Raw genomic sequence first — 16,046 nt, 5'->3', positions numbered from 1 at the left:
AGCGGACACACCAGAAACCGCGGTGTTGGCCGTCGAATGGCGCTAGCTGCGCAGCATTTGTGCACCGCCGCCCTCAGTGTCAGCCAGTTTGCCGTGGCATACGGAGCTCCATCGCAGTCTTTAACACTGGTAGCATGCCGCGACAGCGTGGACGTGAACCGTATGTGCAGTTGACGGACTTTGAGCGAGGGCGTATAGTGGGCATGCGGGAGGCCGGGTGGACGTACCGCCGAATTGCTCAACACGTGGGGCGTGAGGTCTCCACAGTACATCGATGTTGTCGCCAGTGGTCGGCGGAAGGTGCACGTGCCCGTCGACCTGGGACCGGACCGCAGCGACGCACGGATGCACGCCAAGACCGTAGGATCCTACGCAGTGCCGTAGGGGACCGCACCGCCACTTCCCAGCAAATTAGGGACACTGTTGCTCCTGGGGTATCGGCGAGGACTATTCGCAACCGTCTCCATGAAGCTGGGCTACGGTCCCGCACACCGTTAGGCCGTCTTCCGCTCACGCCCCAACATCGTGCAGCCCGCCTCCAGTGGTGTCGCGACAGGCGTGAATGGAGGGACGAATGGAGACGTGTCGTCTTCAGCGATGAGAGTCGCTTCTGCCTTGGTGCCAATGATGGTCGTATGCGTGTTTGGCGCCGTGCAGGTGAGCGCCACAATCAGGACTGCATACGACCGAGGCACACAGGGCCAACACCCGGCATCATGGTGTGGGGAGCGATCTCCTACACTGGCCGTACACCACTGGTGATCGTCGAGGGGACACTGAATAGTGCACGGTACATCCAAACCGTCATCGAACCCATCGTTCTACCATTCCTAGACCGGCAAGGAAACTTGCTGTTCCAACAGGACAATGCACGTCCGCATGTATCCCGTGCCACCCAACGTGCTCTAGAAGGTGTAAGTCAACTACCTTGGCCAGCAAGATCTCCGGATCTGTCCCCCATTGAGCATGTTTGGGACTGGATGAAGCGTCGTCTCACGCGCTCTGCACGTCCAGCACGAACGCTGGTCCAACTGAGGCGCCAGGTGGAAATGGCATGGCAAGCCGTTCCACAGGACTACATCCAGCATCTCTACGATCGTCTCCATGGGAGAATAGCAGCCTGCATTGCTGCGAAAGGTGGATATACACTGTACTAGTGCCGACATTGTGCATGCTCTGTTGCCTGTGTCTATGTGCCTGTGGTTCTGTCAGTGTGATCATGTGATGTATCTGACCCCAGGAATGTGTCAATAAAGTTTCCCCTTCCTGGGACAATGAATTCACGGTGTTCTTATTTCAATTTCCAGGAGTGTATATTCTTACAGAGGGTGAAAAATCAAAACACGAACCAAAAATTTTGTAGATAAAATTTACTTGTAAAAATCATTAAATTTCTTTCATTGATAAAATATTAATTTCTTTCGCTGTTCAGTATCAAGGTATAAAATTTGTTGCTGTACATTTCTTTCATGAATTCAACAACAATGTCCATTCCTCTCACTGGCGACATATGGGAAATCTTGCAAGTGAAAAGCAGGCCACCATTGTTCCAATAGTTTCACACTTAATTCTCCAGACACTACATTGCATTTGTCGACACATATTTTAGACTGGAACACAGGAAGCGAGGGAGAACTTTTGTTCTCAGTATTATGTATATCATATTTCAGCAATAAATCTTTAATCTATTTCACTCTCTCCAGCCTATTTACGTAGACAGGTGGAATAACTATGCATATACTACTCAGTGAATCTGCCAGTGGTACACTAGTTAGCCCATGGTACGATGATATGTTTAATCAGCTACACTGCAGAAGCTACATCAAACTCCTAGTAGGTTCTAATGCAAAGTGGAATGACCAGAAGTGACCATGCTACTTCAAGGACCACCCAGTTCCTTCGGAACAAATCGATAGCCTGTTGTGCGGAATCCTTAGCAGTTGAAGAATGCATCGTACATGATTCTGGAAAAAAAAACAAAAGGAATCACAGCAATGAGCAGTCTCACACAAAATTCGAACCTGCGACTATAGCGGTGTATCCTTGTGTCTCTGTGTTCTTCCTATCTCTTTGTGTTTACATGTTAAGATAAATTTGGTAGAATTTTTTTCCTTCTAATACTGAGCTTCATTCACGATGCTGAGTCTTGGGCGCTAATGACCATAGAAGTTTTGCGCCCTAAAACCACAAACCAAAAAAAAAAAAACGATGCTGAGGAGTACTGTTATCCTCAGAGCTAATCTCTGTTTCTGTACAATGTTTGGAAGATGTTCTGTTATGCTTCAACTGATTTCTCGTTTTTAACTCATTTACGTACGTCACAATTCGTGCAATAATCGTGTATATGCTTATTTTTATTCTTTTTTGTAGAGCCTGTATTACTACAAATGTTGTTTGAATTTTCATGTTCTTTACTGTGATGATGTTTTCTTTACATTTGTACTTGTATTCGTATGCTATTAATTTGTAATTGTATAGATATCAGTTGTTCAAGTTAGGTAGATAGTAGGGATACATTTTACTGCACACATTTGTCTGTTGGTCATACTACATCTATCAAGTCTCAGAGATTATATGACTGTATTAGTGCTTGCACATGTGTTGATAATTCAGCTAGGGACTGGTTAACAGCAATGCCGGTTGTAAGGATACTGCAGAAAAAATTAGGTAGTGCACACGTGTTGGTTTATGGACTTGTAATATGAATCAATACTGACTACACGGTAGTGGCTCATGGACTTGCTACATTATCCTCGAGACTCGTCAATTGTGATTGTGCACCCACACAGTCCCAACAGATCTGGCCATCTCTACAAGAACTACAGTCGGTCTGTACCTTTAGTACCCCACTGCTGTCATAATCTCTAGAAGGACTACTGTGGGTCTGCTCTGTGGTGACCCATCAATTCTACCAATGTTCTTCAAGACTTCCAATACTACTGCTATGGGTCTGCTCTGTTCTGGCTTCTTACGATATCAACTGAAATCTTTATGTCAAGAGTAGCACTGTCTTTACGTGGGGAGGACAAAACTACTTCTTCAAGACTGCGTGGTTGTCCACTACTTACTTGTGCATTTTCATATGCTGCTCAGCATTTGTGCATAAACTGGCATACTATTCTGTTAAATTATTAGATATGTCTTTAGGCATTGTGAGGAGAATTTTTACTTAATTGACCAACACCATGTTACTTAACCTTTAACTGCATCTGATCCATTTAATGTTGTTAATATAAAAAGTTTTGAACAACTTAGTTTTGGCCACTTCCCAAAACACTTTGTAAATTTTTTTACGGGGAGCTGGGGGCTATGTAAGTAGCCTGTTCGTATTTTGGCAGCGCTGTAGTCTATTTTAATATCACTGACAGGGCTCTCCACCCTTGGCAAGAGATTCTGTCGTTGGATGGGTGGAATTATTGACAATTACAGAATTTTTGGAACTGAATATCACATGAATTAGGTAAAATCTTCTAAATACATTGTTAGCTCTTCAACAAAATCTTTCTTTTGCTAACCATAAGCATTCTAGTAACTAGAGCCTACAGTAGTTAGAATCTTTTTCTTTAGCTGGTTGTTGTTACTACTTGCTGTAATTGCTGTAGCTCGTGTTATGAAGATTTTCTGTAAGTAACTTATGAAAAAGTATGGATTATTGTTAGGATTTCTTACAATTCAGGGCTATTCTTTTTGTGTTAATTATTTTAAGTCATGTTGTCACTGGATAGAAGTGAAATTGTGTTGGGCTAGTATATTGTGGGTAATAAATGAATATGGTAAATCTGAGTTGTATTCGTCAGGGAAAATTCCGTAGGTCAGTGTTGAAATGACAAAAATAAGAAAAGACTAAGAAGTTTCACCTACTCAGTTATTTTAGTGGACACACACAAAGAAGTTTCAACTCATGTTTCTGGCATTCTCCACCAAATTTGTTCATTCACGATTTTCGAGTTGGTGTCAGCATTTCTGAGATAAAAGATGTAATGCTATCTCTGATGCGAATGAGTACATGTTCATAGCAAGCGTTCAAAATTATCTTCTTGTAATCCTCTGCGAACCCAAGTATCACATTGAGTGGGGCACGGAAACCAAAATGACCACTATTAGCAACAAATTCCTTTAGTTTGCTGGAAAGCCATGAATTCCAATAGGTCATTTGTCGTTCGCAACCAGTAATCTGCATGCGATTGTGTTATGTGGCTGAAAGATGCTTATCCATTCTTTAGCATTGCAATTCCCGAATTGAGCACATGATCAATAATTTGGTTATTCAGAAGATACTGTATTTCATAAAACAATTGAAGTGTGCAATGTATACTTAAGTCGATGTCACTAGTTTTCTGCAGTCCTGACTCGTTGACAAGTTTTCCTTTAATACACATACGACTTTCACATGGTAGCAGCTAAGTATTTTCATTTTGTAGTACAATCGATATGGAATCGTTGGTAGCGAAAACGTGTGACCAAACGACTTGTTCTTATGACATTCGGATCGAGTAATGCCGTCATTCTCTCACATTCAGTAGGTAACTCATCGTCATCATCTTCTTCTTCTTTGTCCTCTCCCTCGCCCAGCATGTCAGATGGGAGTTCGCAGAGAATGATGGTCCTGCTTGCAGCACTGTGTATCATAATGGTGACAGTATCTGTCGATTGTAAGACATTTTCCACTTCTTCACATCCATTTTTATCAAGTCGGACACAACACGTTGTTTGAATACGATACCCATTGCGTTTTCTTAAGCGTAATCAAACAGTTACTTCGCAATCCACAAAATTTCCTCCTTGACCTGAAATTAACATACTCATCTCTGAAACGTACCTTGCCGTGACTGGCAAGTAAATGAGCGTATATAGTAATTCCACCATATCCTGTCCAGTCGGTAATGCATGCCAGAACTAATGTAAAAGATGTGCAGAATTAACATTGCCGACTGAAGCCCTAGAAATACTACATTACAGACGGTGTTAGGATATTAACATTCTGAATATTTACTTGATTATCTACCTCCTTTCAGGTTTATTTCTCAATTAAATTTCTCTCAGATCCTGAGCCTATATTATTAACAACCTTAAAACCAACACATACATTACTCCACATCGTTCGAGAGTGTTATTGCAACAGATATTCGGTTTGACACTGATATTTTTCCTGCTCTTTCTTTATGACCACCCCTTTGACGTTAGGCTATGGTAACGTGTTGTAGTTATAATTTATTGTGTAATTTTTGAAATACCTAACCATTTGCGAAGGTTATCAAAGTAGGGAACAACATTAGCCTTCTTCTTGTAACACACTCAGTGTGAACATGGTTCACTTTCCATTTGGAGGTTAACTATCTCGCTCTCAGGTCTCTTAGGCGTTTCGGATAAAGAATATATCACAGACAAACTAAGATGTGATATTTCCGAATATTTTAGCATTATGTTCTAAATCTGTATTAGTGATTGCCTTTGTCGGAATGCTGTTTAAGGAAAATTTTTTTCATTAAATGCAGATAAAGTAATTCTTTTCTATATGTGCCTAAGTACAAGCCCTTCCCATGAAAGAGTGCTAACGCTTCCATTGCATGTTAATGTCTTTGTTTCTCTCCCAATTGTTTGAGAGCCGCCTTTGCGTGATTAACTGCCTTAGTAATGCCTGCCGCTCCAAAAGCTATTCCTTGAAGTTATGATAATGCAGCAAATATGACAATGAGAGGTAATACTCCGCCTGTTTAGGTAATGAGTATTATATACTCTCTCAGAGCTATTTTGTTTTTGAAGCTATTTTACGAGCGTCTGTAATGCCATTACAGACTGTCAGACACTTCACACTATTTTGTAATGTTTTAATTATGCTCTTCATCGTATTTTCCACAATATTCTTAATCTTCTTCTTCGCCATCTTCTCTTACTTTTGTTCATGCTCAAACACACTTTTACTTCATTTTCATCGCACCAGTGTCTGCTAAACCAGCTAATATCTCACAGAGCCTAGCATCTTTTGCTTTCTTTCTACACCAAGCTTTTCCTGCCAGAATGCGGTCTATATCATGTCTGACAAACGATTTGACTGCATTGCATTAGCGCTGCCATGTACCATGCACACCGCACCTAATGGGTTTATACCAACATCATCTCGGTTTTCAGCCTACAGCCTACAGTATGAGTATCCAGCTATATGGAGTGCCTTGGGCAAATTATTAGTGACGCGACCCAGAAGTGATCCATCTTGACTCTTCTTCTTCTTCTTCTGGTTGTGTATTGCTCGAATGACAAATCACGACCTACTCATTGGGAATGTATGGAATACTGTGATATATATATATATATAGTTTCTGCATCGCAGAAGAAATCTCAGTGTATTATTGACAAGAGTCCGTTGCAACCACAGGATCACAAATATGGCGAACTGTTTCCAGATACAATTAGTTGCATTACAACTGGTCCTTTCAACCTTGGGAAAACGAATGTGATTATTAATCTTCTACCTCATGAAAATGTTCTCAAATTTGAGCATGTGTACGCGTACTCCAAATAGCTTCTGCAATGTAAGCATAAATTTATAGCACAAGTGTTTCAAAGCTTGAATGATATTAACTGCTCACATTATCAAGTAATGAGTTTGTCATATCGCCTGACGAAGAGCTTGCGCTTCCGATTTTTATTTTCAATGATATTTTCTTGTTATAAGCATGATCATATGAAAGCATACTTCTCTATGGGGTGTCTTAAGAAAGAAAACGTATTGAAAATTCGAAAGTAGTTACTTAGAACCAATGCTAATCTAACTATTCTCTGTCCGCAGCTCGTGGTCGTGCGGTAGCGTTCTCGCTTCCCACGCCCGGGTTCCCGGGTTCGATTCCCGGCGGGGTTAGGTATTTTCTCTGCCTCGTGATGACTGGGTGTTGTGTGATGTCCTTAGGTTAGTTAGGTTTAAGTAGTTCTAAGTTCTAGGGGACTGATGATCATAGATGTTAAGTCCCATAGTGCTCAGAGCCATTTTTTTAACTGTTCTCTTCAAGCAAGACGAACGTAATTTGAAGCATGTCTTCAGCTTTAATCTTAGCCCAGATATGGCTTTTGATGAATTTTTCGAAATATGTAAACTAGCGTGGAGTATGAATGCATATAATTTTTTGGTTATAAGCAAAAATGATGATTTAAATAAGGGATGATACCGTATTAATTTCGATAAATATATTTTTATCCGAGATCGTGTGTTACACGTGAGCAGTGGTGTACATTGAGACATTTACTTGTAATTGGTTCAGTTGTAACTGAGATATGAGGCGGTCAACATGTCTTTTAATTCGACTGAACGAAGGGTGAGTCTTGAAAGTCAGATGATGAAGTCTAGACGAAACATTCGCAGGAAATTGGCCATGATGCAAAACGGACAAGCTGAAGCTGACTCGATATTGGAAAGAGCATCTAAACATATTTCTCAACTGCTAGAGAGGTTGGGAGAGTTGTGCCCACAGAAGAATACTACTTAACCTGTCAAAGAAAATGGGTTTAAAGAATTTATAAAATCAGAAGAAGATGATGAATACAACCTGAAACATGATGATGAAGTAGATCCAGGAGGAAAGTAATGCCGAAAACAGAGGTTAGACTGGCAACATCATCTTTTAGTATATCATTAGACAGAAAGTGTGTTACTGTATATGGCATTAGAGTTTAACGAATAGCAAGAGTGTGGATGATTGGTGATACACCAATAGGTGCTGAAGGTGATGATTTCAAAATTCGCACTGCAATGTGCCCGAAAATGAGAGGATTATGTAAACTATTGTTTGAAATTATATCTCCTAAAAGTAGCTAAGATCTTCAGTAGTGTAGCAACATTCTCAAGGCTTGGAATGCCCATAGGCGACGCCACCTTTCTTAAATCATTAAATTCAAACCGGAATTATAACTACACTCAAATCGTTAAGCGTCCAATAAACAAAACTGGTGGATCAGTTGTTTGAGATGAAGATATGCTGTGTAAATGCACTTCAAGTTAGCGGCTGCAAGACAATCTCCACCGAATCACCAGCACATATCGACATGGTTCGCTGGGATAATCCTAATGAATCTCTAAAGTTAGTAATTTCCTTGTTGGCTTCGAAAGCAGCGGGTAATAATTCATACGATAATGACATGATGTATGTCTAAGAAGAGCTTCAAGAAGCACTGAATACATCCAAAAACGTTTACGATGCCTGACGGAAACACTAGATTACGAAACAGTGCTGGTACTTACTGGTTTTTTGATACGAAGAGTATACACTGGGTTATAGAATTCCATGGCGGAATTTAAAGAAATATTAAAGTAAATATTACGGAGTGTATGGCGCCACGAAAAGAAACAAACATGTTTTAGTTGACAATCTGTAAGATAACAGAAACGCATTACCTTATGACTTACTGGGACACTGCCATGTCTACTGTCACTGTTGAGACAAGAGGAAGCGTGTAGAATCATTATGAATTGAAGAAATATTTCTCGATAGTATAAATAAGTAATGATGTGGTTTGCATGACTGTTATTTTTTAATGCAGTTCGTCGCTCCAGATCCTTACAGTAGGGCGAATGAGAAACTGAGTGGGATAAGTTTTGTATCGTACCTTTGATATAACCACAGAATTAAATTTTACTCGTCTTTATGAGAGGAGAACGAGGAGAATGCTGAAATTCTGGTAATGATTTCTGACAAGAACACGCACATTTATTGACGAGTGCTCAACTTTATCGGCTCAGGCAGCAAGTCCTAAAGCTCAACTACTAATCCAGGAGCTAAGGCTGGGCAGTAAACAGTTCTTGTCCCAACAGAATATTCGCTGAAAACGGGACGATGCGGACTCTGTAGAAGCAGACGACGGAGCGCAATTACACAGGTGAAGGGCAGTCTTCTCAGCAATCGAACTGACTTGGAACTTTCCCGCTCAGCTGTGGCGCCGGGGCAAATCACTTCTCTTGCGGCCCCACTCCTGTGACTTCTTGGTGCAGCAATCACGGAACTGTGCGCCTTCTCTGGAATAGGTTGTCGACCTATCGACGCCTGTGGTACGTGCTGCGCTAGCAACTCCTAAAAAGTCTTTTTAAGTTTCAAAACGTTTTCCTTCTTGTCTTTATATTGGAAAAAGCAGGTGTCTCATACTGATCAGGTATATATCTTTCATCATGTTTGGTATTTGTAGCAAACGTTGTTCCGAGGAAGGAAGCTTTCAGTTGAGGCTACAATTTTAGAGAGCCAAACACTTTCTGGAAAAATGTATGTGATACACCAAATCCAAATGTACTTGAGGACAATATTATGGAAATGGAAGAGGATGTAGATGAAGATGAAATGGGAGATATGATACTGCGTAAAGAGTTTGACAGAGCACTGAAAGACCTGAGTCGAAACAAGGCCCCAGGAGTAGACAACATTGCATTAACACTACTGACAGCCTTGGGAGAGCCAGGCCTAACAAAACTCTACCATCTGGTGAGAGAGAAGTAAGACAGGCGAAATACCCTCAGACTTCAGGGAGAATATAATAATTCCAATTGCAAAGAAAGCAGGTGCTGACAGATGTGAAAATTACCGAACTATCAGTTTAATAAGTCACAGCTGCAAAATACTAAAGCGCATTCTTTACAGACAAAACTAGTAGAAGCCGACCTCGGGGAAGATCAGTTTGGATTCCGTAGAAATAGTGGAACATGCGAGGCAATACTGACCCTACGACTTATCTTAGAAGCTAGATTAAGGAAAGGCAAACCTACGTTACTAGCATTTGTATTCTTAGAGAAAGCTTTTGACAATTTTGACTGGAGTACTCTCTTTCAAATTCTGAAGGTGGCAGGGGTAAAATACAGGGAGCGAAAGGCTATTTACAATTTGTACAGAAACCAGATGGCAGTTATAAAAGTCGAGGGGCACGAAAAGGAAGCAGTGGTTGGGAAGGGAGTGAGACAGGGCTGTAGCCTATCCCCGATGTTATTCAATCTGTATATTGAGCAAGCAGTGAAGGAAACGAAAGAAAAATTCGGAGTAGGTATTAAAATCCATGGAGAAGAAATAAAAACTTTGAGGTTCGCCTATGACATTTTAATTCTGTCAGAGACAGCAAAGGAGTTGGAAGAGCAGTTGAATGGAATGGATAGTGTCTTGAAAGGAGGATATAAGATGAACATCAACAAAAGCAAAACGAGGATAATGGAATGTAGTCGAATCTAATCGGGTGATGCTGAGGGAATTAGATTAGGAAATGAGACACTTAAAGTAGTAAAGGAGTTTTGCTATTTGGGGAGCAAAATAACTGATGACTGTCGAAATAAAGAGGATATAAAATGTAGACTGGCAATGGCTAGGCAAGCGTTTCTGAAGAAGAGAAATTTGTTAACATCGAGTATTGATTTAAGTGTCAGGAAGTCGTTTCTGAGAATATTTGTATTCAGTGTAGCCATGTATGGAAGTGAAACATGGACGATAAATAGTTTGGACAAGAAGAGAATAGAAGCTTTCGAAATGTGGTGCTACAGAAGAATGTTGAAGATTAGATGGGTAGATCACATAACTAATGCCGAGGTATTGAATAGGATTGGGGAGAAGAGGAGTTTGCGGCACAACTTGACTAGAAGAAGGGATCAGTTGGTAGGACATGTTCTGAGGCATCAAGGGATCACCAATTTAGTATTGGAGGGCAGCATGGAGGGTAAAAATCGTAGAGGGAGACTTTAGGCATGTGACAAGTACGAGCGTATTTACTACACAGAACTCTGTTGCACTATAAGAAGTTGGTAGATAACTACTTTAAAGTTATTCACAATGTACACAGTCGTCCACAAATTGCCACTGAGTATCGTTTCGATAAAGACTCTACAGAGACGTTCTGCGTTAAATAGGACAGCGATGCAAACCACGTCAGTATTTCTTTGTAGACACAGCAGTGAAATCTAAGTTGTCTATTGGAATTATTCGAAACATCTACTCAAATTGCAAGAAACCACTGTATGCAGTACACAACGTTATAAAAAGTGAGGAGGATGCTATAGATTGTGCATTAAATTCGTATATTTCCAATAAAAAAAAACTTAACATCTGAGGTCATCAGTCCTCTAGACTTAGAACTAGTTAAACCTAACGAACCTAAGGACATCACACACATCCATGCCCGAGGCAGGATTCGAACTTGCGTCCGTAGCAGCAGCACGGTTCCAGACTGGAGCGCCTAGAACCGCTCGGCCACAACGACCGGCTTATATTTCCATATTTTTCGTATATTTCCACATTTTTAGATTATGAAGTCATTACACTTTTGAGTTGTTTGCTTTTTCTTTTGTTCCCCAGAAATATACTGCCAGAAAAAAATAGTGCACATTTTAGTTTTGCAACTCACTCAAGATTTATTGTTGCAACGGTGCAGAGAAAGTAAATAAAATAAATACATTTACAGATAAGTAGCACAAGCAATTCTGTGGTATCGACTCTTGCTGAAACACTCATATTAGTATGTGGTTCAGCATCCACAGGCTGCAATGGGGCCGCTGACTCCGGCATCCAGTCGATCCTACTCATGGTGAATACTGCCCGTGTATATGTTATGCCACGCCTGCTCGACCTGTCCAGGTGTTCATGTGGTTATGTAAGTAATGTTGCTTGACGAGTAGCACTAGTCATTTCTCGTCCAATCATATCACACAGGTGTTCTATTGGAGAGCAGCCTGGTGATAATGTTGGCTAGTGAAGTTGCTAAACGTCTTGCAGAGCATGTTGAGCTTCACGGGCAGTGTATCGGCGAGCATTATCGTTCTGAAACAACACATCACGTTTCTGTTGCAAGAACGGCAAAAAAAAAAAAAAAAAAACGAGGCAACAGCATTCTGCACACACCGAGTGCTGGTTAGCTTCCTCTCCAGAAACACCAAAGGTGGACGAGAGTCGTAGGTTATCACCCCCCCCCCCCCCTTCATAAGGGCTCTGGTTGGCCTAATGTGTCTTGGACGAACGCAGTTTGCGAGACAGTGCTGACCAGGTCTACATCACACGCGCAAGCTATCATCACTTGCGTGCAGGCAGAGTCTGCTTTAATCACTGAAGACCTCTGCGCGCCGTACCGTCTTCCAAGTGATCCTCTGACGGCACCAGACGAGCCCTGCACGTCGATGCTGTTGCGTGAGTGGAAGACTGCCTACAGCTGTGCTCGTAACCGGTTCGAAAAACTTCGTGTTGACATGTCTAGCTTCACAAACCCTCCTACCTGTACTGTGATAACTGTACGAAATGCCACTGCTGCCCTGGCGATCCTGGTGGGCGTCTGTGCTGCCTGGGCGTCAAGAATATTGGCTGTGGATGTGAGAGACTGATAACAGCATAGTTGCACAGGTGACACAGCACGGGGGGGGGGGGGGAGCCGCGTGAACCGTGGCAAGGCGCCCAAGACCGTGCGGCTACACCGTGTGGCTACCCCCTTCATAGCCCGAAGTTTTTAGGTATTCCTTTGAAACACTTTATGTCTGACTCATCTCAGTCCAGCATTTCCCTTGAAAATGTAAGTGGTCTTCTTGTAGCATGTGTATTTGTTTCGGACATGGGTTTCAACAATTTTCTGGTCAATCAAGACAAATTTTACATCCTTGACCATAATCATGACAGTAAAAATCTCTTATGCGATTTGTATACTGACATTAGTTATTATTATTTCACTTTCCTCACTATTCTTGTATCCACTTGCATCTGCCCATAGAGTTAATAGGCTCGAATTATGTCGATATGCAGTACAAGTTCATAACGCTTACAGGAAAAAGCCCAACTTCAAAATTCTTCATGTTACGTGTCAGTCTACCATCGAATTTTTCCCTTGATGAAATTACTTGTCAGGTTATAATGTGCCATTTGCTTACAGTCTGTTAATGCGTTTTCTGTGTATTACAATCCTGGCATATTAAACCAAGTACATTGTATGGATTTTGTTTGTCCTCGTATGAGAAGCCAGGTGTAACTTGATTTTGCTTTATTTGTCTGTTTGTTAATATTTAAGTTTTAATTTTTAAATGTATGTTTGCACAACGGACTTTTAAATTGTTTGTTAATGTCATCTGTCTCTTATGCCATGTTATTGAAAGGATCTGCTACCCATAAATATTCGATTCAGCCTACTGAAATTCATGGGTCTTAATCTTAGTAGATTTACTCAGCTACTAATGCTTACAATGTACATTGGTTTATCTATAAGGTGATGGTCAGATTAGCTTTAGTGCATGATCATATACTTAAAGCTATTTCGTATCTAAGTGATTCCACAAAGTAACTAAAAAAATGTTTCAAATGGCTCTGAGCACTATGGGACTCAACATCTTAGGTCATAAGTCCCCTAGAACTTAGAACTACTTAAACCTAACTAACCTAAGGACATCACACACACCCATGCCCGAGGCAGGATTCGAACCTGCGACCGTAGCAGTCCCGCGGTTCCGGACTGCAGCGCCAGAACCGCTAGACCACCGCGGCCGGCCCACAAAGTAACTGGTTCCTTCGAATTGTCACTTATTATTTTCAAGTTGTTGTATTGGGCACCAGATGTTATTACACACTATTGCCATTGATTTCACTACATTAGTTCATTCCGTTCCCCCAGTGCAAAAATAGAAGTAGTTCGATACGTTATTTATTCAGTAGCGACTCAATTCTTATGCCTTCAGCATTTTGTCAAAAGCTGTTAACCATTTCAAAACTTCTACGACACTCGTTTGCAGTCTTCATTTTCACGCCCAACAATTTCGAAGTCCATGGTCTCTTATAGCTCTGGTTTCCCGCTACTGACGGTACTGTAATGTCTGCGTTTTAGCTCCTTATATCAGAACTCTGATATCCACCCACTGCACCTCATGGCTTCATGTGATGTCCCAATGAGCTCATTGTTCTTCTAAATGATATTCTTGTCTTACAGGTGCTTCTTCTTACCAAGATTCTACATGAAAATGGGATAGAGATCAGAGCGAATTTACTTATCTGTACAACAGTGGTGATTATTCGACAGTTGATGAAACTGGGAGGTGACATCAGGTTTCCAATGATTTGGTCACCTTACTTTCCCTTCCCCTTAAAATATTGAAAGAATGTGTTTATTCTCTTCATTTTCATAACATAATAAAGAGCATGACCTTTGAATAATATTAATTAGGAAGAGAATTCTGACTCATTCTAACAAAAACAACTGGTCCACTTCACAATAATACCTTTATAACTATGAATATACAAATATACAGTGACTCTTGTTGACTAGCTAAATGAACAATGCTTAAAAATTTTCTCCTCTTATATTAGTGTTTATATCTTCATCTTGAAACTGATATTATGTGTTGAGGCGTATTACTTGTTGATTGACCAGTACTTTCCAGACGATCTTTGTCTATAGCTCTTGATTTGCCATATTTGTCTCAATACCATTTTATATATATGGGCATGTAGTTAAATCGAGCATCCACTGCATGTAAATCGAACAAAAAACCAATTAGAAAGATATCTAATACTGCAAATTGTTATTTAGATTTACATCTACATGGATACTCTGCAAATCATACTTAAGTGCCTGGCAGGGGGTGCATCAAACTACATTCACATTCTCTGATATTCAAGCGTCGATCAATGCGCGGGAAAAACGAACACCTATATCTTTTCGTGCGAGCTTTGATTTCCCTAATTTTAGTATGATGATCGTTTCGCCTTATGTAGGTCGGCGTTAAGAAAATAGTTTCGTATTCGGAGAAGATCTCGCCTCAACGAGAAACGCCTTTGTTTTAGAGATGTCCAAGCCATATCCTGCATCATGTCTGTGACACTATCTCCCCTTTTTGTCTATAAAACGTGCTACCCTTCTTTGAACTTTCTCGATGTACTCCTTTCATTCTATCTGGTACGCAGTTAATTTAGTAGATCCGTTCCGTCTTCTAAGTGTTCTGCCAATAAAAGTATCCTAAATTTTCAAACCAGTGTCGGCCCCTGTGGCCGAGCGGTTCTAGGCGCTATAGTCCGGAACTGCGCTTCTGCTACGGTCGCAGGTTCTAATCCTGCCTCGGGCATGGATGTGTGTGATGTCCTTAGGTTAATTAGGTTTATGTAGTTCTAAGTCTAGGGGACTGATGACATCACATGTCAAGTCCCATAGTGTTAGGACCATTTGAACCAATTAAACCAGTATCTGTACTTTACAAATTTCTTATATGTAGAAAAGAAAAAATCTAGCAATAGTTGTTCTCAACAAGTATACATCTAACTAAGGTATTATTACTTTTAATGATAATAATAAATATCCTACATTCGGGCGACGGGGCTGAAAATGAGACTTTTTATATTCAGGAGAGGTGTATAAGTATTGATATCGTGGCTCTCCATTCTCGAAGAATTTTATCTACACCTCGTCGTTCTTCATTGACTCCAAAAGCTATATCGCTTCGTATTATTCTCTAATTGGAATTACTTACAAGATTAGGTGTCTTCCTCGACGTTTTCTTTTGCGGCATACTTCCACTCCCATAACATTAGAATGAGGAATATTGAGCATTCTAGTGGATCTCTAAATATTCTTAAGAACTTTTAACGTTTCTGTTTTAGCTTACCGGAAAGATAGTGAGTCCTCATTGAAGCTTTTATACTGTGACAAACATTTCTATATACATTTTCTGTTTCTTGAGTCTACTGCTTTCTGTGCATGTTTGATTGTGATTTATATAATTTTACACATCCTTAATAATCTTGAATAAGAAAACAAACTACTTCTCCAGTAATGTCACTCGGATCCTTACACACCATTTTTTAGTTAAAATATTTACATGTGTCCCACTTGCTGTAGTCACCTTCACAGCTTGTAATGTTTTTTACATGGCGGAACATTTGTAGTTAAAAAATGTATTTTCTTTGTATCATTTCACTGAATCCGTTATTCTCCTTCCATATTTCTTCAGCATCTGCTATAAATCGATTTTCAAACTATTACATTCATCCTGGGGATTAGTAGTTCTTCATGTTCATTGCAGCCATCTCTCACCATTTTCGCTTTTTCTGCTTTAAACTCTCTATATTTCCAATTAT

The 16,046-nt window shown here is 40.5% G+C and overlaps 1 protein-coding gene across 1 annotated transcript in view; it reads left to right on the top strand.

Annotated features, from left to right (window-relative positions):
- The first annotated feature begins 8,034 nt into the window (after positions 1-8,034).
- The window catches only part of LOC126095487 (translation initiation factor IF-2-like), a 41,298-nt gene continuing 33,286 nt past the window's right edge, over positions 8,035-16,046 (top strand). Inside the window, exon 1 of the mRNA XM_049910277.1 lies at positions 8,035-8,104. Coding sequence (XP_049766234.1) covers positions 8,035-8,104 — 70 coding nt within the window. The remainder of the gene's footprint in view (positions 8,105-16,046) is intronic.

Source organism: Schistocerca cancellata, chromosome 8 (genome assembly GCF_023864275.1).
Source record: "Schistocerca cancellata isolate TAMUIC-IGC-003103 chromosome 8, iqSchCanc2.1, whole genome shotgun sequence".
Classification (NCBI taxonomy): domain Eukaryota; kingdom Metazoa; phylum Arthropoda; class Insecta; order Orthoptera; family Acrididae; genus Schistocerca; species Schistocerca cancellata.
Note: the sequence above shows the minus strand (reverse complement) of the source record. Positions and strands in the feature narration are given on the sequence as shown.